Source organism: Osmerus eperlanus, chromosome 15, assembly GCF_963692335.1.
Source record: "Osmerus eperlanus chromosome 15, fOsmEpe2.1, whole genome shotgun sequence".
Taxonomy (NCBI): Eukaryota; Metazoa; Chordata; class Actinopteri; order Osmeriformes; family Osmeridae; genus Osmerus; species Osmerus eperlanus.
Genome location: NC_085032.1, coordinates 7,466,549 through 7,488,982, shown reverse-complemented (window position 1 = coordinate 7,488,982; position 22,434 = coordinate 7,466,549). Strand labels below are relative to the sequence as shown.

Sequence of the window (22,434 nt, the reverse complement as noted above, 5' to 3'; positions counted from 1 at the left end):
CCCCCCCCCCCCCCCCCCTCCGTGCTTTACTGTGCTGATTTCCACCATTGCATTTGCTTACTGGCACAGTGTCGCTCTCTGTCCTCCTCTTGCCAGCCTGTCTGCCCTCCTGCTTCCCTCCCTCCCTCTCGCTCTCCCCCTCATTCTCTGGGCTGTCAGGCCCAGCTGAAAATGCTATCTCTCCTCCTGACCTTCTCGTTCTTAATGATGCATGTAAACTGCTCCTGTCCATCGCTGGCTTTATTTATCTGCTGACGAGTTATTACCCTTGATGTTTAGAGTCTCATCTTGTCAGTAGCTCACAGTGTGTGTGTGTGTGTGTCTCCAAACTGCGATGACAAAGCACCTGGCCCTCTGCTTGTCCACGAGACCTATCTGTCTATCTGCCTGCCTTCGGGAACACCTGTCATCACCTCTGTAGGTGGGATGCTCACCTTGTGGCCTGTCCAAACACACACAGACACATATGTACACGCACACACACACACATAAAACACACACACACACTCACGCTGTATCCAATCCATCCCACGTTGCAACACCCACACACATTAAGCACACTACCCCGTAGTCCACACCAGAATAGAAGCAATAATCACTGACTGGCATGTTGACAACTTCAATTCTGTACATCAAATCTTACTTTGACCATTTTCTGCTATGTCAAAGTCCAATTTCGCTGAACAAACCCAGCAAGGAGGAGGGGAAAGATGAGACTAATTAAGTCCATCTTAATAGTGTAACGCTACAGGCCGTTAAGTTTAGAACCACACACTATCCTTATGTTGGCCCTCTGCCACGTCCATTACTCAGGGCCACAGTGCCAGCACACAGCAGATCGAGCCTCCCAAAGCCCCTGCCAGAGAGGCGTTAAAACCAGATGAAATACGGGCCGTCAACTCACCCTTGTTTCCTCGGCCGACGTTTGTCATCCTGGACAGACCTCTGAGGAAAAAAGACAAAGAGGAATCCTTTCAATCCAGTTTGCATGCCGTCATACAGCTAACTTTATTGGTTCGTGATCTTTAATGGATGTAGATTGGTTGATTGGTAGATTGGTTGATTGATTGATCGGTTGACTTTATTCATCCCACACTGGGGAAATTCACTGTTACAGCAGACGATTTAAATAGATAAAATCTGGCTACTGCGATAAATTGATTTATCGATTTGACTCTTGACTTCTTGATTAATGATTGGATGATAGGATCAACTGAGTGAGACAGACGGTCTTGGCAGAGAAACCTGCTCAGAGAGGGGATCTCCACGACCTACCTTTGCTAGTGTGTGCTGAAAATATCAGATGAAAATATTTCAACCGACTGTTTAATGTCACCATGAGTCAAGTTTACATTTGCATGTGTATTCATAGAGTTTTATTAATCTATTTTACTTGTAGTTAACTTGGCAAAACAACACAAAAAAAGAGAAACTATTGATATTTAATTAACTTACATCCTAAAAAATGCTGTCTTATCTTATGCCTAAGTCCCTCCTTTAGAACAATGAATTCACTCATTGACATTCATATTGTGAATGTCAATACAGTAGCTATTATAGATTTTGATATTAGCTCTGGAATGCGGACAGCTGTAGTATTTTGGATTGTTAAACTGCTAGACAGAGACTCACGTGAATCAGATTGTAGTACGTGGCGTCTTCTGGAGTGTTCAGGGTCTTTGGTTGCTGGGTTCTGCGAGGAGTTCGCTGTACCTTCAAATCTACTGAAGAAAAAGAAAAAAGAAAAGGAAACAATCAACTCAGCGCATGTATGACACATACACTTTCATTCACATATACCCACAGTATATCACAAAAAATATATACTTGAGAATTGATGGGACGATAATAGTGTGGTTGGGTGACTCTTTTCCTTCAACACTTTAGAAAAGGCCTTCTTCTTCTTCTCCTAAAGGATGCATGGAGAGGTGCTTCAGCCCCTGCTGGGAAACCCCTATTTACCTCCCACTGTTCCGCACAACAGGGACTCTGTGCTGCTCGATTGGTGCATTTAGACTTGTCACAAACAAGGCAGGCAGCTTGCAAATAACAACAGGAAGTGCATCAGAGTTTGCTGCATCATGTTACAGTGTAACCTGGCGTTGACTAACTATCTTCATGAACCATGTTGATGTACAACAACATTGGGTTACATATTATTTTTGGCAGTTGAGTATTTGGCAACGGCAGTGCAGTTTTATTCTCTTTCCAGACAAGGTACAGCATAGCTTTGGTTGCTATAGTATGATTGATGCGCTTCATTCCATGTTTCTAGGGAGTTTTACTATGAGCATGTAGCGAATAAAAGGATGGATTGGTGGTTAGGAGAGGGAATGGAGTGTGTACAGTCCACAGACTGACCTCTTGAGCCCTAGTGTTCCATTGAGCTGGCCTACAGAATTGAACCCCGGGCCTTGACATCGTTTGAATTTTCCGATCCAGGATCAATCAAAACTCCTCTTGCCTGTCAAACACTGTGCCACCTTGGTGACCTACAACTTTCAATGTTCAGTATTGTATTGAGTGTGATGTTAGTGTGTATGTGTGTGTGTGTGTGTGTAGAAGTGAATGTCCATGCATATGTGCTCAATTGTTGTGGTTTTACTGTGTGATTGTGTGCATATTGATGTAGAGGAGTAGATTTTAAGATGTAGTCTGACTTCACGCTAGCAGCTAATCCATTTTATTCATCACAAGTGATCATATCATAATATTCACCTCCATGGTTGGAACATCACATATTCCTTTCTTGACAATCAATATTCCATCTGCATAATAATGACCTTTGATTCGGTTATTCTTACTCAACCCCTGTCCCACAGGAAATATAGCATGACAAAAAGTCCCGACAGGGCCTGGCTGGCAGAGGGCTGAAAAGTCTGACATTATTGAACACGTCTATTTAAAGGTCACCAATAATTTTCCTCTCCTGAAATAAGTAAGCTAATTTGAAAGACCAACATTAATGTGTGCAGCAATTGTGAGAGCATTTCCTCATGAAACCCGATTACATTTTCATGACCTTTTCCACAAGGTGCAATGTGGCGGTGGCATATCCCATAACTTTTTCTATTTCATTACCCATGTAACATATTATGATTATGACTATTATGGTTATTTGATCACAAGAAATTCACGAGGAAAGCTGATGACACTACTGTGTCTAATCGAAGGAGAAATGATCAAGGAAAAACGGCTCTGATAAACATTTCTGCTCCTTCTTCAGCCTCTGGAAATAACACCAGAAATGAATTCTACCCATCTTCAGGCAACGGGTGGCACTTTAAAGGGCATGCCTGCCTAGGTTCTGGGATTTCATCACGGAAACTGTGTGTGTGTATGTCGTGTGTGTGTATGTACACTGTACGGCCAAACATATGTAGACACCTATCATCACACTTACATGTGCTCGTTGGACACCCCATTCCTACCCCCCCCCCCCTTGCTTTAACAGCTTCCTGTCTTCTGGGTAGGATGGCCACAGAACCACAAACTACTGACTATATAATGCAGGGGTATGTGCGTGCTTTTGAGTAACTATACCCTCCTACCAATATGGTAGCAGGACGGTTCTCCCCCCAAAAAACACTCACAGGGGAAATAATAAATGTGTGGATGCTGTGGTCTACAGCCTGGAAAGTCATTATGACAAGGTAACCATGGGTGACATCATGATTACATTTTCCCTGGACACCTGGTAAACCCACGAAGATAATATAATTTCATCTGCCAGCTCGATTTGGCACAAAGCGTTGAGACGCCGAACTTTCACTCTGCAGCTTCCCTCGCCTGCCATCCCAAAGCAATTACACATATCACCGGAGAAAATCTAATGAACAAGGGATCCAAGCTGCAGGGAGAACTTTCTGATGACACATTGTTTCAAGCAGAACCTTTCTGTGTTGACACTTGACATTTCGAGGCTTTTGTGATATAATCAAGTCTCACATGTTGTCCAAAGATAAAGTCGTCACCAGGCACCGCGAGTAAGGACATAACAAAAGCTCTTCTTGCGTGTTGTTTTACAGAACAAGAGGCACAGCTCTGTGGGCAGACGGAAATCGGGGTCGTTTTTTATTTTACCTGATGGCTGTTTGACAGGAAAGCCATTGACTGCGTTTCCCTTCACGAACATGCCGTTGCTATCAGGATTGGACTGATGGGCCAGGATGATCTCGTTTAGCTTCTGCTGGAGGTTCACGTAGTCCTGGGAAACCTTCGTGATCTGGGAGAAGTCAACAAAAACAACACGTGTGAATAGCTCCTCTCACAAAACACAAGGTGGCTGATAGCTGTAGTCCAGGAGACGCGTATTTTCTACCCGTTCACCTCTTTAGAGAAGTCCTCCACCTCCTCCGCCGCTCTCTGAGCAGTGGCCTTGGAGGCCTTCAGGTTCTTCCTGTCTTTGTGGCCTCTGAACTGGCTTTGGATCTTCACGGCGGCCTGCTCCTCCTCGAACGTGTCCCCGTCCGTCTGGGACTCGCTCTCCCCTTTGTGATCCAGCAGGACGTCGGTGACCTCCAGCATCTCTTCCTCTTCCCGGTCGCCTTCCGTCGTCGGCTCCTCGGCCACCGGCTCCACCCTCGTCGTCTTCTCCCCTCCTTCCCTCCCCGCCCTCAGCTTCTTCCTGTCCCGGTGGCCTCGGAAGTTGCTCTGAAGCACCGTCGCCGCCTTCTCTTCGTCCACCTCGGCCTGGCCGTCGGCAGGCGCGCCTTCTTGGGGCTCGGGCCCTCCTTCCTCCTCCTCCGGAACGGCCTCCACCCTCGGAGGGTCTTGAGACGCGGCCCCTTTCTTATTCTTCTTCTTGGGGATCTTTCCTTCCTCTTCGAGCCGCTTGCGCTCCTTGTGGCCTCTGAAGTTGCTCTGTAGGACCACAGCCGCCTTGGCCTCATCCTCCACCGGCCCCGGCTCTCCTCCGCCTGCCGACACGCCTGGCGTCTCCTCCTCTTTCGTCTTCTCCGCGTCAGCCGGCCGCTCTGTCGCGGACTGCCCTCCCTCTCCCGGGGGACTCTTCCCTTTCTGCTTCCTGGCTGGGATCTTCCCTTCCTCCTCCAGCTTCTTCCTCTCTCTGTGACCCCTGAAGTTGCTCTGAAGGACCGTCGCCGCCTTGGCTTCCTGCTCGGGGTGGACCTCTTCCTCTTCGGCCCCCGCCTCTCCTTCCTCGCCTCCGTCCCGCTCCCCGTCCCCCTCCTCCGGGACGTCTTCGGCGTCCTCGACGTCGAGCTCCTCGCCCACTTCCGTGTGTTCCTCGTCGTCGTCCTCGGCCTTCTCCGTGCCGTCGTCGCTGTCCTCCTCCTCCAAGGGCCCTTCGGCCCCCACTCGCTCCTTCCCTTCCGCGACGGCGGACGGGTCGTCCTCCTCTTCCTCTTCTGGAATAACAGGCTCTTGTCCGCCGGCGTCTCGCTCCGCGTCTGCGGGCGGTGGCGGCACCAACTCATCTCCGCTCCTGGTCTTGTGGCGCTCCCGGAGCTTCTTCCTCTCCTTGTAGCCTCGGTAGTTACTCTGGAGGACCACGGCAGCCTTGGCCTCGTCTTCCTCACCTTCCTCTGCGGCGCCGGGAGCAGATGGACGCGCCTTTAACTCCTCTTCCATGGCTATTCTGGCCTTCTCTTTCTGTTTAGCCTCCCTGAGAAAAAGTATGTTAGGAATGCAGGCTGATACACAGTTTGCTCATTGGAAAGATATCAGTGGTATCAATATTGTATGTCATGAATTTGTGTCGTGTAGAACAATTCTGGTTGGTGTTACTTTTTTTTTTGGAAGCTTTTCCTCTCCTTGTGTCCTCTGTAATGAGCCTGGATCTTGGCTGCTGCTTTGTTCTTCTCGTCCACCAGCTGCTTGTAGATCTGTTTAGCGAGGTATCCTCGACAAACTAAGGAATAGGACAATGTGACATTGTAATATCCTCTACTGACATGCAATCTACTCTCATTAGGATGACGTCTGTGGTGGGAAAAAGGCCTGCCACGCCAGCGTGTTCTTACCAGCCTGTAACTGGATGATGAAGGCCTCAAACTTGGCTTTGCTTTTATCATCAGCAACTCTTTTCCGAACTTTATGCCCTCTGTAAGCTGGCGGGGATAGAAGTTCAAAAGAAAGAAACATGGGTATAATGTTGTGTGGTTGCCTTTCAGTGTGATTGGCAATGTTCTCACGGAGGGATTAGGCATCTGTTGTTGCCATGGGGCTGGATGTACGTTAGCTCCGTGGCATAGCAGATTGTGGATCAAAAGGTACCAAGTTTAAATACTGCCTGTACGTTGCGCTGGATGAAAGCGTCTGCTAAATGAGACGTTGTTATTATCCCTGCTGACCTGACTGGAGGACCATAGCACTCTGCTCTCTGCTCTCCAGGGTGCGGCGGTAGCGCTTGACTCCCATCCAGCCCCGGACGTAAGCCTGAACCAGAACGATGCGATCTGTGGTGTGTCGCACCATCAGGTTCAGGTGTTCCACATGGTAGTATTTTAGGAACACCTGAGAAACAGTTGTTCAGAAACAATACGTAATTAGAATAAAACAATACACTTTTTTTATCTATGCCACAACCATGCATAAGGGATTTTATGGTTTATTCATGATTTAATGTTAGACCTGCAGGAACTAAATTCAACTAACGTTCAACTAAATTGAATGTCACCATACCTTCGTTTTGCCCAGGGCCCAGTTCTCTAGCTTTGCTTTCTCCAAGATGGCTGCACATGTCTCTGGGGTAGCAGCCGGCTCCTCATGGGCACGGAAAGCCAAAATGAAGTATCTGTAAAAGTCCAATCATTATTATATCAGTAGTCAATACAATACGAAGAAAAAAAAAAAGTATAATTGCGTAGTCCAATAACAGACAGCAATAACAGAGACCAATAAACAGGAACACACATTTTTCATTCGGCAACTCAAATAGATAAAACCACAAACACAAAAAACTCAAATAAATTCACGGCCCCTTAAATGACTATGTTTCCGCAAACGCTGACCTCTTGATGAAGTTGGCAAAGACAATACGATGCGAGTATCCCTGTCTGCGGATCTTAGCTGTCTCCAAAACCCCGGTGTAGCGCAGCTGCACCATAACCTTCTCCCGGTCAAACTTGCTTGCCTGCCGGTCGTTGTTGGGCTTGATGCAGCGTACAAAGTGAGGCTGTCCAGCCACCATCTTGGACAGCAGGTCCATAAGAGAGTACTGGAGAACAGGAAGAAGGGGGAGGAAACCGTTCGAGACACTTGAGACATCCCTTCATCAAGCTAACCACGAGATTCTGCTACTGTAAGGGGGAAAAACTATAGTTATTGATGTGGAAAGAGGCTGTTTTTGTGTCTTACTCTGAAGTAGGAAGCCACGGTCTGTGTCCGCATGTTGGTGGTCTCTCTAGGATGATGGCTGCTCTCTCCCGGCTCCCCCTGGTACAAACACACACAGCTTATCAACAGGACAGGGAAGACAAACAGCATCATACAGCATTCTTTTTGGTGTGGCCTTTGGTGGTATGCTTACTGAAAATGGGGTAATACGTTCGATATCACCATACAATGCACAGTCACTAATATAAGAAGAAGTATGATATTGAATGATTTATCAATTTGAGAAAGTATGGACGTTTAAATGAAAGCTTTCAAGAGTCCCATGAATGCCTATAGTGTTAACGTAAACTCATTTAAGATTAAATTTGATGTACATTAAAAAAAACTTTCATATATGGTAGTCACATGTCCACTGTTATCTCAAGCTAAAGTCAAATCAATGAAAAGAAACGTGCGATCTCTTTTTGAAAATCTCCAATCACCATTTGCATATGTACATTGTGCTCAAGTGGCACAGCAAGCATGTGTGTGCGTTCAGAGATGAGCGTTAATTTCCGAGATGAAGGCTGCAAAAGAGATGCATAAAAAGTGTAAACAATCACTTGCCAAATACTGAGCAAAGTCTACATTTGAGAACTTGCTTCGAGCAATCATCCTACAGTACGTATGGTCAATTAGAAAAGATCTTCAATCTGTAGACGCTTTGACATATGATAGACATACTTGGAGGGGGGGGGGGAATGTGGGGACCTTTCTCATTTAAAAATAGGCATCGTGAAAAAAGATATAATTACAACATGTTCTCATTTGCAGAGCAATACAGCTGGAGCAAATTAGAAATGGAAATTTATGTTAATCTTGGACACGGAAAAATATTAACCTTGAGACACTGCATATGTAAGGAACATTTGGCATCATTTTAACAGGCTTTAGTCACAATGCCAAGTACAATGCAACTTCTCGAACAAAACACACCTATAAACCAGAGGTCAGATGAAGTTTCCAGGCTGTGGCTCTCCATTTCCAAGTGCCTTTTACAGAAAGACCCTTTGATGTGTTCTTCTAGGTCACATTTTTAAATATGCAGAATAATCTAAAAGCATTCGCAAGCCCCTCAAAGCCAGTACATTGCTGTGAAGTGTACAAATACAAATTGCCTCTTGTCTAAACCTTAGTCAAAATGACAATTACTTCAAATTACACCGGTGGTTTTGTATTTTAATTTGATCCACTTGACTTTTGTATACAGTTACAAACACTAACTTTTATTATTAAGATAGTTGTTGGAAATTAAAGCATCATGCCAAAAAGTTAACTATTTGAAACCTCATCTGACTGTTAGTTCATTCCAAGGAACGCCTTAAGGAATACTTAATGCAAAAAAAGCTGACAGTTTTTCTGAGATTAATCTAATAGCAAAAAGCCAGCCAGCCAGACACACACACATACGGCTAAAGACAAGTGCTCTAAGTCTCACTGTTTTGACTCATTTACTACTGTAAATAACCAAAGGGTACTAGGGTTACTTGGGGTCCGTAGGAGAAACATCTACTGTACATCTATTCTAGGGTCTTTGCCATTCATTACCTCACTGATTGACATAGAACTAAACAAAGGATGTACTCCCATCTTTTTATGGAGAAATGCAGAAAGAGAGGAGGAGAGAAGGGAGACATGCTTTCTGATTAGACAGAACAGAAAACATCACACTCCATTATGTCAAATACACGGTGCCTGCGTCACACAATACACACAGGAAAGACAGAAGCAACAAGCAAATTGCTTCTTGGAAGACATTTGAAAGAGATGAATGAATTCCTTGTTTTCTCCCAGTACCTTGGCAAAATTAATGGTGCGTTGAGGGGTTCGAAGCGTATGGGCTGTGGTCATGGCTTTTCCCTTGGTGTGGGCCAAGTTGCCTGGAAGATGGAGAATAAGAGAGAGCAGATATGAGAATCATTGAAGCGACCATGACAGCTGGCTGGCTTGCTCCAGGTGAAAGATTTGGCTTAGTTGAATGTTTCTTACCAACTATGTTTTAACACCACCAGAATGTATCTGATTTTAAACTAATGAAGCAGATCAGCAAAAGTGCGAGCAATCACATGGGTGTCAACCACAAATAAATAATATTGTCGGTGAGGGATTTGGGGGAGTAAATATTAGGATTACTCCGACTTAGTAGGAGAAGGTAGCAGAAATCAAAGATTGCTCTGTTAGCAACTGCTAAACTGTAGTCACTCTTTGAACATGGAGCATTTGATCATGTTAGCTTTCATGAGGTCAGTTTCATGATGCCCTCAAGGTGCAGGAGGTGGGTCATGGGCCGTCGCTCATCAAAACAGCTTTAGGGGGACATTAAAGGGTTATTAAATCATGGCTGACCGTTTGATTTCATCACAGTTAGTTAAGTTCTCTGACCACGCCGGTTACTCACGCTGGAAGGGCCAGCTTTTCGCAACAAAAGCCTGACTTCCAGTAACCTGAGATCGCACTGGAAAGAGCCACAGTCACCAGTTTTTCTCACTCAGCATTGCAGGTAATACAAACTGCTCTCGAAACTTGTCCAGTCACTAGCAATGTCTAAGACGGGCTAACGTATATTAAGTTAAGCATCTGAAGTAGGAGGTGGAACATTTAACATTAGCAAGACTACTGAAATACGATGTATGATACAAAGTAAAGCACTCTTACAAGATTCCGGGGTTCTCAAAGTAGCTAACATATGAATTACTGGAAGTTTGATCTGTTTTAAAATGCTAAACACTGATTTGTGTTCGATGGGTGCTTACCAGTCTTAGTGAGAGGATGGGTGACCAGTTTGCGGATCAGCTCATTTTCTGAGGACCTCAGCAGGAGAACTATATCAGCAGGGAGAGTATCTCTGTTTTTAGCCAGGAAGCCTCCAGCGTTATAAATCACCTTCAAGAATACAACAAAAGTCATTTTGGCTGCCAGTGCAGTGAGGAATGTCACTTGATAAGATTTCTTTAAAATACTTAAGTTATTAGATAAATAATTCATGCTATGAACAAGTCCAACTAGATTTAAAATCTAAAAACATGATCGTACTCAGTCAGATGTACTTTTGTTTTTGCACTCTACTTATATATGTCAGGTGGAGACATGTTTGACAGGACGAAATCACCTTTCCAGCATAGTGGTGAATGCCGAAGCCAAGGTCTACTCTCTTTGGTCTCCAGAAGTTTTTGGACTTCAGGTTGTCTTCAAATTTTTCTGCAATAACAAACCCAAGGTCAAGCTGTTTAATTAACTATTCTAAGCAATTCGAGATTCAATGAGTGACAGCTGTGCGGAAATAGATTTCTCTGTCATTTTTCAAATACAATTTCCATTCCACAATTTTCATAATAACCTTGAGGTTCTTCTGAATCCTCCACTGAAGTAATTCAAAAGCATGAGCTAAATAGCTTCATTTAATAAAATGTATGTAAACTAATATTGTGAAAGACAAGTGTGTTTCCAGGGGCTGTGTATTCAACGCAGGAAAGGCATTGGTGCGGTTTAGATGAATCCTGCCTTATGCCATTATGTGCTCGATGTTGCACAAGCGTCGATGGTTGTGCTGGAGACTTGCCTACGAGCGTCTGGTCGGTGGCCTGGGGGAAGCGGCTCTCCTCGTCCAGCAGAGCGAGCATGCCCATGGGCTTCTGCAGGAACAGATCCAGGAGAGGCCGGTTGTCCTCGTACTCTATCACCCGGGCGTCCACATCCTCGTTCAGGTACTCGTCCTGAAGGACACAGAAACCCCCACAGGGTGTGTGTGAGTGTGTGTGTGTGTGTGTGGGGGGGGGGGGGGCGGGACAAGGATGAAAATATGCCATGCTGGAAAAAAAAATCGTCTTTTTGGTGTGTGTGTTGTTCCGTATCTTGAAGCTAGCCGGATCAGGTGAGGCCGAGCGCCTGTGAAAGGGTCGACGGTGAGTCAGCAACGCCACAAGTCCCGACCCAGCCCCTCCCCAGGAACGTGACACAGGGGGACAAGTTCCCCCGGAACAACCACACGCTGAGGCAGACGTGGCGAGGCGTGGCGAGGCCACAGGGGCAGAGGCCCCGCACACTCGCCGTCTGTGACATGTCTAATCTGGATGGCAGTGCTGCTGAAAGGATTCCCGTTGCTTAATAAATCACAAAACCCCTCGAGGCGAACTTAGAAGAAACACCAGCATCTACATGTGGCATCTGCACACAGACCTAATCATTAGATTCAGCAGATGCCTACGCGCGGATCATGAAAGCACGAAACAGAACATGGACCCCGATGACTGTCTTGAAGGGACAAACATTATTGATGATATACTGTCGACAGTCTGGCTGGTTGTCTGATAGGTAGGATGCAGTTAAAGTAGCTGTTTGAAAAGCCTTCATGCCGAGCCTATACTGTACAGAACTGAACACAGAACTGTATATATCTGGGCCTCTTGCCAGACTATACCCCAGAGTAAGCTTCAGTCCCACACTAACTGTCTCCAACTCCTAATTGACCCTCATTGCTGATGATTTATGAAGCGTCTCTGTGGGTGAGACTGAAGCACTTAACATGAGCAAACTGTTCTCTGCCCCGGAGACATGGCACCCCCAAGAGACCAGGGAATTGCAACCCCCCTACTCGGCTTGCCTTCAAAAAGACTCGGAAGCATACTTCACCCTTGCTGAGTCCTGTAAAGTGCGAGCTGACAAACAATGATGTGTTGTCACCATTCAGATTGAAATTAGGTAGTTCCAAGGTGAAAATGGACTTTAAAACAGGCTTCCCAGGTGGTTGTCGCCCATTCAAGACCCTATTGGTGGGATTTTGGAGGCTACGATGTGAAAGACAGGGAGCTGTACCTGCTCCCAGGCGAAAATGTGCTGGTTGAAGTAAAACTGGATCTGCTCGTTGGCAATGTTGATGCAGAGCTGCTCGAAAGAATTCTTCTTGAAGTTCTCAAAGCCGAAGATGTCCAGGATGCCGATGTTCAGACCCTTGTCCTCCTCCTCCCTGGTCGAGGTCAGCGAAAAAAACGAAAGTCAGAAGAGGATTTATTATGAGTCACCACTGCTATTATAGTAATGAGGCTAGTTTAGGAGGACACACATACACACACGCAAAACACTCCCCTCTCCCTTCCTCCCAAACGTGACCCCCCCCCCCCCCCCATCCCCCTCGCTGTCTCACCCCTGCTGGCTGTCGGGTCGCAGCAGGGTGTTGATGCGGTTGACGATCCAGCTGAAGAGGCGTCCGTACAGGGCCTTGCCCATGGCGTCCCTCACCTCGGACGCCTTCTCCACCGTGTTGGGCCGGACGATGGTCTCCCCGCGCGCCACCACGCAGTGGGACGTCAGGGCCTCCTGGAGCTCGTCCGAGCGGATGCACAGTAGGGAGGCCGCTACGCACACACACACATGCACACAGATGCGTAAACACACACACACACACACAGAGACACGTGTGCAGACACACATACAGATGCACAGACGCACAAACACAATTTAGAGTACATCAACCATAACATGCACACATACAGGCAGAGATATACACCCAGGGAGCCATACGATAAGCACATACACCCACAGACTGTGACACAACAACCCCTACTACCACGTTCTCCATTATGCTCACTGGCCAAGCCCCCCCTCCCCTTCTCATATCCCCCATCCCCCTCCCCCCCCACCTTCCCATCTCACCATTCTCCAGGACAGCGATGTTGGAGATGTTACTCTTGTCGGTTTGGTGCTCTGACGCCACGGAGGCAAATTCAATGTCCCCTGAATTCAAGATGGCAGCCAGAGTGCTGTACACGCTGCCCAGTTCCTAAGACATCAAAGGCAGAGAATAGGTCTCATGTCATATAAGACAGTGGTCGACTGCAGTTAATCCAAACAGTTCAATAATACCATAGGATGTCATACAAAGAAGCTCTATGAGAATTCCTGCTAGACATGGTCACGGTCCACAGTATGAAATGATCACATCCTTCGTGCACTAGTGGAATTTCTGTCACTGTGTCTGTCTGATTTCTCTGGAGCCCCTGTCCTATGCCATGTCCTATATGTCATCACACTCTGACGAGTGTCACTAACACTCACAATTTCCCCGCTCTCTCTAGAGGCTGCTGCAGTGCTAGCACGGTTTAGCATTGATCCTGTCATCACAGTCACTTTCAAGATCCACCATGTCTTTGTGTGCGAGAGAGAGATGACGTGGCTACCTTCACTAGCTAAGTGCTCACTGATCACAGCCATTATTGGTGTTATTGGCGTGCTCATGCAAGAAGCGTCCAGTGATTCACAGCACCCAGAGTCTTTCATGGCCTTCATCGAACTGTCTGATTTCAAAGATGACTGCACATGCTCACAACATGACATCATGGTTTCTCACATAATTTTGTGGGTGAGCTGTGATTACTGAACTTGAAAATGCTTCCATTTTCTTAGAGGGCATCTGCCTGGCGTCCTACACACTCACTGCACAGCGTGTATCAGTTCATCCAAATCTATTTTCCTTTGTATTCAGGCATACCCATTATTGCCCCCCTCTCCAAGATGAAGTACTATACATATGGGCCATTTGCGCCTGCAAAGGAACGTAATTGAACTTGGTCTGTTCATGCAAATGACTATCCATTCTAAAACAGTAGAGTATTGAATCCACAACCCCAGAGTACCAGATGTAACCCTAACCCTAACTCATAGAAGTCGTATAAAAAGCTGATCCTGTCATTGATGAAGGCTGTGTGGATAACCGTGTGACGGGGTGTGTAACCTTGATTCCAGACCTATTATGTGGTCTACTAATCAGTAATTGACCCAGTGTTCAGTACCTCCAGAGTAAAACCAATGACTTTGAAACACTGCTCCACAGCATCGAACTGCTCCTTGTAGAAGGTGCTGCTCACAATGTCAGGCCCTAATTTAATGTGCTCGTTGCACAGATACCTTGGGGAGATAAGAGAAACAAATGCACAAATGAGGTCCAGATTAGGGGGGGTGTCAGGAAGTCAAAGACTATCTCAAACTGGATGGTGAATTACGGTAGTGAACAGGGACAAGGAAGGAGCTGTCCTCTGCTTACTTGGGGGTTTTGCTGTCAGAGAGCTTGTAGTGGGCTAGCTTCTTCCTCTCAGCCAGACCAGCGTAGATGTAGTTGAAGATGTGGAAGTTCTTCTCTCCCCTGCGTGGATAGACATACACAAACGTCTGTTGTTAGAACATTTCAGAATGGGACAAATATGAGATCGAAGCCCCAACATTTGCATAATCTTTCCCTGCCCTCACAAAATCTTTTTGGATTTCAAGGTTTAGGGGGTGCTCTCTGGGATATAAGCCCATTAGTCTCCCATTTTCTTTTTTACTTTGACCACAAGAACCGTAAGTCTAATAAAGTGCACTAAACCTTTCACCCTCCAGATATTTCGTCATAGTCCCCTCTTTGAAGTCCCCATGAGGAGATTTGCAGGCCTTGAATCTTTGATCAAACAGGAAATAAGACAGCCCTTCCACTTGACCCTGCGTGCTCCCCGCACCGGGATGAAATACAAGGATGATGAAATGCACAGAGAAGGCAAATGTCACCCGCCTCGGAAGAACAGACGGAACACATCACACACACAGAGTAACACTCACTCAAACAGTCATACAATGTGAAAACATCTCACACTTAAACAGTCCCACATGCCACACACTGTGAAAACATACACACACACAGAACCCTGACCACACAGACTGGGGGAAATATCACACCACACGAGCGATGCCATTTGAACACAGACAATGACCAGTACACACAGGTACAGTCGGTCACTGTCAAATGAAGGCCCTGCGATGGCAGTCCCTTACACAGCCTGGTGAGTCACGCGGGATTTCTCCAGAAGGTATTCCGATATCTGTGCTCCGACGACGGTTCCCCCGCTTGTGAACTTCATCTCCAAGTACTTCCCAAAGCGGCTGGAGTTGTCATTGATCGCCGTGCAAGCGTTCCCAAAAGCCTCCACCAAGTTGTTGACCAGCAGGATCTTTTCCTGCAGGGTCCTATTGTTGGCCTGTAATGCAAACGAAACACTGTCAGCACGTAGGCTGAAGATCAACATTCAATGTGAAAACAACTGTCCTTCTTTCCCATCAAGTTCCCAAACTTTCATGTGACAAAACATTCGGTTTGACACATTGTAAAAACCTTTAGCCTGAGCAACATCTGGTTCGAAACAATCAAAGGGCGTGACCTTGCTGCGAGAAACACTCTAATGTCTAGAACACATTGTCATGTGTTCTAGACGTGTTCTGCTGCTGATTACTCACCTTGCCCAGCACAGTGAGCTGCTGGACCAGCAGGTGGGCACTCTCTGTCTTCCCTGCTCCACTCTCCCCGCTGATTACGATGCACTGCACCCAGAACAGAGACAAGACACAAGGCGGTTACGAACCCCAGCCTGATGTAACACACTCCAAACAAAACAGAGACCAGACAAGGATCTATTACAGAACCATGCTGATGTAACACACTCCAAACAAAACAGAGACACAGAGGTAATAGCTGTTACAAAACCAGACTGATGTAATCACACTCCAAACGATGAGTTGAAGCCTTTTTTTTTACCTGATCTGCATTGTATGTCACCATGGACTGGTAAGCTATGTCTGCAACAGCAAAGATGTGTGGAGGGTTGGCTGTGCGCTTGGCCCCTATGTACATCTTAGTGTACTGTGGGGGAAGAGAAGAACACGGTTTAGAACAAGCTGTGGATCTTACGTAGTTACGAGAACAGGCAATGCATTTCGATAAGACGCTGAATGACGAATCTATCCACCGACCACAGTTACTTTCCAGGAACTACAGCCTAATAACTTCCTGTTTCAAAGAGAAGACTAAAGTAACCATGGTAACACACGGACAGGGAACACACACCTCGGAGCCGTAGATGTCCATCTTGTGGAAAGGGTTGACAGCGATGAGGATGTCTCCCACATACGTGTAGATCTGGTCCACTGAGTAGCGACCCTGAAGCTGCTCTGTGACTGCATTCTGAGGGGAAACAATTACTTTTAAGAAAGCCTCACAAGCTCAAATGTATCAATGTTAAAATGCTATGAGAAAAAGTCCTTTCAAAGATACACATGAATATCTTTCCATTTTTGCACAGTATAAATGGGCCTGGATATTTTTGGTTTATGTATTGATGCATTATTAATGTATTTGGTAAATGTATTTGTAGTTTTATTCATGAATAACGCGATCAGTACTAAAACAACGAACAATGATTCATGTCCGTCCTACTTCCATCAAACTATGGCTTCATACGTTCTCCCCTCCTCCTTCTGTCAGCTCAGACAGGTACATCAACAAACCCAGCTGTCCCCCTCCTCCCCACCACACAGGGCCTGTCTCCCTCCTGAAGGATGGGCACAAATATCCGTTGGCTACTGAGCGATTTGTATCATTCAATACGTCAATGGAGAACCTGGTATTGATAAATCACCCCACATGCATTTGTGACAAATAAAGCTATTTTCCAATTCAACTCACATCAGAGTGGAACCTTGGGACAATAGAAGCACTATAACACCCGCTGGTGATTTTTATACAGTATATTTTCCATATATTGTGTTTTAACCAACCGACAAAAAGAGTTTAACTTATTCACTATATGAATCACATTTGTAAACATGATGTGTCCAATGCTAAGGTATTCAAAAAGCAGGAAGGAGCGTATTGGTTTACCTCATCAAGCACCTCCAGGGTCGCAAGGTCGTCCACTTCATTGGGGGCGGGGCTTGATGAATTAATGTAGCTGCCTTTCTTGGTGTGAATACGCTCATGTCTACACAAAGAAATGATAACGAAAAAAAATTCTCACACTGAGAAATACATGGAATCTGAAAGAGCGAAATGTAAGACAGCTATATGCACTATTTTGTTTTGGGATGTTAGCATGATCACAATTAGTCATTTTGCACAATGATTTCATCCCTTCTTAACTCTCCAAGCTCTTTACATATATTTCCTCACTTCCTAAAATCACACCTACTGTAAACAAATCTACTAAAACCTTGGCCCAAACACAGGAAGTCACTGGGTTCTCTTCCTATCAGAATACAGCTCCTCCCCTCTGCGTCCTGAGAGGACCTCAGGGCTAACTGTCCGTTTCCTGTTGTTGACGGAGGCTGCACTCACAACACTGGAGCTTCAGTGGATCTCTTTCACAGTCTTCTTTAAACCCTCTCCACTATTTACAGGCCTCTATTCAAACGGTCTAACTGGCCAAACAGCACGCAACCATATGTCCTTCCACCTGGACAAGGACAAGCAGCCTTAGCACAGCGTGGTGTAATCCTCCACCTGACCCCAGAGAGACCTTTGTCTGACTGGGCCTCAACAAGACCAGGACCTAAACCGAAGTCAGATGATTGTGTCACTGTGTGATGCTTGTGTTGCGTTTATGGGAAGTGACCTCATATCCATCATCAAATCATGTCCGGATACAAGGATCCAATCGGAGGTGTGCACGATCAAATGCAGCATGTTAGAACTTCCTTTTTGATTAAAATGTTCGAATTTGAGTTTGAGTTTGTCACGGTACAGCAGCGATGGGAGGTTAGACCGAACTCAGAAGGCTGAGGGAAGACTCCCCATTCAACTGATCTAGCTGACAGAACTAACTTCTTCACACAACGGGTCTACAGGTCTACACCAGGTCTACAAGGTGGATTAAAGGTGGTAGGGAAATATCTACAAGGCTACAGTAAGAAATCTGATTGGAACAAAAAGATGATTAACTTGGCCTATGGCTTGGCATAGACGTAGACTTCCCATACCTGTCGTTACTGTCTCTTCTGTCTGTTTTTCCATGATGGCTTAAATGACAGAAATAACATTCACATATCATAAACAAGAGTTGAAAAGCTCACAGGGAAAACTAAGTCCTGTGATGTAGTTTCACTGGACCAGTTTTTGTTTTGGCGGCCATTTTGTTTCAAGACTTTTGACACCCAGAGTCTTCCTTGGTTGCAAGGCAGGACTTGGTCTATTGCCTGTCTGAAGGTGACAGTGTCACAGACTTGCACAGTACCCAACAGAGAGAGTAATTTGGATTAACATCCACATCTAGAGTTAAGCTGCTGGCTCGATGAGCCAATAGAAGACAGTTGTGCAACAAGCAGGTATTTTCAGTTAGGCTGTTGTGAAAAAGCAGAGAAGCCTTACTCAGAAAGATATATTTCAACTGTATTTTATGTTTTGACAGTGTACGACCAAGGAGAATCCAAAGATAAAGAACAATTACAACAGGCAATTTGCTGAAATACGCTGTAATACCCTGAGAACGCCATCTAAAAAAATCACATGGCACATCCTTGGGCTGGCTTAAAGGGTCAGGGAGGTACCTTGTTTTCCCAGTGATGCCTATCTGCTGGTTGAGGTCTATGAACTCCATCAGCTGTTTCTGCAGGATCCTCTCTCGGCCAAAAATCTGTTTGATGAAGCCATGCTGGAACAGATCTAGGACATTCGGTCTCAACTCAAAGTCCTTTATCAGACATCTGTGTGTACAAGAGGAGGAGAACAGCTTTCGTAACCATGCTTGGATACATGGTAAAAGTGTGTGATGTGAGGTGTAATGAAGGTACTTTATGGTCCGATGATTCGTGTTTCTAATTTAAGGGTGAGTGGTTTATGTATGCATTTAATGCTAAAGGGTAATTGGGTGATTAAGAATGCTGGATGTGTGTGTTTACTGAACACAAACCTTTAAGTCATTAAAGGAATGTTGCTTGATTTTCTGTCATTAACCACATGCACACTTTCATCACATGTTCATCTACATATATTTATTATGTGCGTGTGGTTGATGCATGATCCTTGGTGTGAGTGTGTGTATATATTATACACACACAGACAGACACACACACACTACATACACCCTGGTCCTCACGTGCAGATGGTATGCACACACACAGACACACACGTGCACACACACACACACACATACACACACACACACACACACAGACACACTACAGTCACCCTGGTCCTCACCTGCAGAATATATATACACACACACACACTAAAGTCACTCTGGTCCTCACCTGCAGATTATATATACACACACACACACAGACACACGAGAGTAACTCTGTCGCTCACTTGCATATGAAGTCGTTAAAGTAATCCGACCACAGCTCAGGTTGGTGGAGGGTGGGTGGTGGATTTCTGTGAGGAGAAAATCGAAAGATAAATCGAAAGATAAGATGAGATGGGAATTTTGCAGATGGCGAGGGGGACAAAGGCTGACGCTGAAAGCAAGGATGTCAAGGATGTCATGTCAGGGGTCATTTTTCATAGCAGATACCAAAGGAAAGGCTTTTGCAAAATATCTCTGCTCGCATCATGTGGAGAAATGAACTGTCCACTCCCCACTAGGATCCAACTACGACAATCTTTAAATGTAAACATCTTTAAACATTCCCATGTTCTGGCATTTCCCACCATTCGAGTTGTGCTGTTCCTTGTTTTTCTGTTGTTGACTGTTTTGTATTTGGTTTTACTGTGTATTTTATAGTGTTTTTTTAAATGTATTTGGATTACTGTTTTTGTGCTTCTGTTCGGCACCTCGGTCAGCCTTGCTGTGTTGTGAGTGTGCTTTATAAATAAAATGTACTTACTTACTTTACTTACTTAAAACCGTACTTTCAATCAGTAAGAGCCTCTTAATAACGTCACATGAATGCACCTTAAGCGTTGACGAAACATGAAACAGGGATAACTAACAGTATATCACAGAACATATCTTCCAAACCATTAACGCCTTGGTAGACGAGCAGCCACCAGAGTAAAGCAGAAGCTATTGCAAGACTACAAGCTAACTTCCTTGTTTATCAAACTCAACCAGACAGAGACAAACACAGTTGAAGGCCCTGTCTGATGAGGCCTGCCAGCTGAGGAAAAACAACAGCGCTTGTTCGCTGTAATTCCCTGTCCTGTTTTTTAAGTGGCTTTTTACAAGAGGCCGCTTGGAAAAGGGTGCCGATCCCCCGCGCTAATGCACCAGGTCCTCTTCACGTACAAGCTGACAGCGATTAATTGCTCTAATAGGGGGGCATACATCTCCCGGTTATCACACTTCACACCCCATATAGACAGCGTGTGTGTGTCAGCCATTTAAATGGAGTCTGTAGCGAAGGTGCTCCGACTATTAAAATGCATTCTTATCTGGATGACAAACAGGTCTTGGAAGGCAGGGCGCAACATTTGCTGTGGGGAGGTGTGTGTGTCTGTGGGTGGGTGTGTGTGTGTCTGTGGGTGGGTGTGTGTGTGTGTGTGTCTGTGGGTGGGTGTGTGAGTGAGTGAGTGGAGGGTGGTGAAGGGGGTGGGGAACAAGGACCCGAAATAGCAAAAATAGGACATTTAAATGAAAGCGTTGTCTCATTGTAATTCATGCACTTACTTTGTGTTCAGTGTTGAGTGCGTGCAAGGACAGGCTTAGGGTTGGTTCATTTAGCTAGATGTGTGTGTGTGTGTGTGTGTGTGTGTGTGTGTGTGTGTGTGTGTGTGTGTGTGAATGTTTGTATATGTGCCAGGCAGTGCCAGTCAGAGTACAGGCAAGAACTCTCTCACAGGGATCAAAAGTAATCCGGAGCACAGGATCCAATCTGGCAACCTTCTCCAAGAGCAGTTTTGGACACCTCTGTGAGCAGGGGCAGTTCCTGGATCAGGACCCCATTCTGCCTTGGTGTCTGGGCGTGGATGGTGAGTCAGAGGGGCGAATCATAGCAGAAACCAGTGCTTATTTGACTGCATGGATACAGCTCATTTACACACACATCTATACACACTTCTTTCGTGGAATGTATTTGTTTACATAAGTCTGCTGGGGCCGTTCAGTAAGACATTGATGGAGGTCTGGACCCCCTAGGAATAAAGAATGATTACAAACAAACAAGCCAGAAACTAAAAGCTAGCTTAAAAGCTTAACCTGTGAAAAAACACTTTGGCAACTGAGAGAAATAGAAAATAATTGTCAGCAACAAGACTTTTGAGTGCTGGTTCACACCTCTTTTTGAGAACAACCCAAATGAACCACAAATTGCCAATTATAGAAGCTTTCTCTTGCTCTCTCACATTAAACAGCCGAGTAAAGGAACCATGCGGGTTGAGAGAAAGAGAGGAGTGTGAGAAAGAGGAGTGTGTGTACAGTGCCTGCAGCTTTTCTAACAGCAGTCACAAAGATTAGGAGAAGGCTGGGTGATGACTGATTTGGACTGAGGCCCCCCCCCCCCCCCCACGCCGACACCCCTTCAGCAAATACACAAGACGACTCTGAGGGAATGGCTTTTGTGTGTTTGTGTGTGTGCCTGCGTGTGCCTGCGTGTGTGCACGCTGTGTGCCTGTGTGTGTGTGTGTGTGCGTGTGCGTATAGGAAAGGGCTGTACACATCCGTAGATGGACAAACTGCTGCGCCATCAAGATGACAGCGATGATAAGCGTTCGTGCAGAATCTCAGCCTGAATTCGACAGCCAACAATCTCTTTTCACCTTCTAACCACGACGGATGCAGAAAGAAAGCGTTTCACGTTGGCCGTCTCTCCTCCCAGCTCTGACCGAATGGGAGAGGGGTTTAGCTAGGATGGTGGGGGGACTAAAAGCTTTTCTCCTTTTGACGATACCCAGACCCATACCCACACATAACATTATGTGTAAGAGCAATTCATCGTTGAGAGCAAAAGTGAAGATTGGAAATGATTCGGTAAATTGCAGTACAAAACGATCGGCTCACCCTCACTTTGACAATCCATTCCAGGAATCAAAAACGCCCCTAAACAAAAATATTGTTGTCTGTGTAAGGGTGGGTGTCAAACCTGCCCCCACCTCTCATATGCTAAAGTCTGGAGTTTCTGGACGGTCTCAACTTGATGGCCCTCACACCCCATTCAAGATTTGGTCTGATTGGTTGGTATTGTGTATAAAGGGAATTGTAATGCATTGTTCTGTGGATTCTTCATCTCCTGAGACTTCTCCTCAGTTCTGGCTTGTCCTACTGTCCTACTCCTTGCTCACCTCTTTCTTTCTCTCTGATTTACAATGATCATGGTAGAGTAGGTAAGATTTAAAGCTTTCATATTGTAACATGTTTGCCTTGTAAT

The 22,434-nt window shown here is 45.6% G+C and overlaps 1 protein-coding gene across 3 annotated transcripts in view; it reads right to left on the bottom strand.

The window, feature by feature from the left end:
* Positions 1-22,434, bottom strand: part of myo3a (myosin IIIA) — a 46,542-nt gene that overhangs the window by 2,374 nt on the left and 21,734 nt on the right. Inside the window, exons 8-36 of one of the 3 annotated variants that reach the window (XM_062479837.1) lie at positions 19,439-19,504; positions 18,679-18,834; positions 18,112-18,150; positions 17,018-17,117; positions 16,205-16,321; positions 15,896-16,000; positions 15,598-15,681; positions 15,139-15,341; positions 14,375-14,473; positions 14,124-14,238; positions 12,988-13,114; positions 12,479-12,689; positions 12,151-12,301; positions 10,898-11,051; positions 10,448-10,536; positions 10,092-10,221; positions 9,136-9,218; positions 8,887-8,928; positions 7,782-7,865; positions 7,321-7,398; positions 6,975-7,180; positions 6,646-6,757; positions 6,315-6,477; positions 5,985-6,071; positions 5,749-5,872; positions 4,330-5,626; positions 4,084-4,225; positions 1,633-1,724; positions 905-945 (exon numbers count right to left, since the gene is read on the bottom strand). In XM_062479837.1, coding sequence (XP_062335821.1) covers positions 905-945; positions 1,633-1,724; positions 4,084-4,225; positions 4,330-5,626; positions 5,749-5,872; positions 5,985-6,071; positions 6,315-6,477; positions 6,646-6,757; positions 6,975-7,180; positions 7,321-7,398; positions 7,782-7,865; positions 8,887-8,928; positions 9,136-9,218; positions 10,092-10,221; positions 10,448-10,536; positions 10,898-11,051; positions 12,151-12,301; positions 12,479-12,689; positions 12,988-13,114; positions 14,124-14,238; positions 14,375-14,473; positions 15,139-15,341; positions 15,598-15,681; positions 15,896-16,000; positions 16,205-16,321; positions 17,018-17,117; positions 18,112-18,150; positions 18,679-18,834; positions 19,439-19,504 — 4,497 coding nt within the window. The remainder of the gene's footprint in view (positions 1-904; positions 946-1,632; positions 1,725-4,083; positions 4,226-4,329; positions 5,627-5,748; positions 5,873-5,984; positions 6,072-6,314; positions 6,478-6,645; positions 6,758-6,974; positions 7,181-7,320; positions 7,399-7,781; positions 7,866-8,886; positions 8,929-9,135; positions 9,219-10,091; positions 10,222-10,447; positions 10,537-10,897; positions 11,052-12,150; positions 12,302-12,478; positions 12,690-12,987; positions 13,115-14,123; positions 14,239-14,374; positions 14,474-15,138; positions 15,342-15,597; positions 15,682-15,895; positions 16,001-16,204; positions 16,322-17,017; positions 17,118-18,111; positions 18,151-18,678; positions 18,835-19,438; positions 19,505-22,434) is intronic. The other 2 variants (XM_062479835.1, XM_062479836.1) reach the window with 2 other exon arrangements.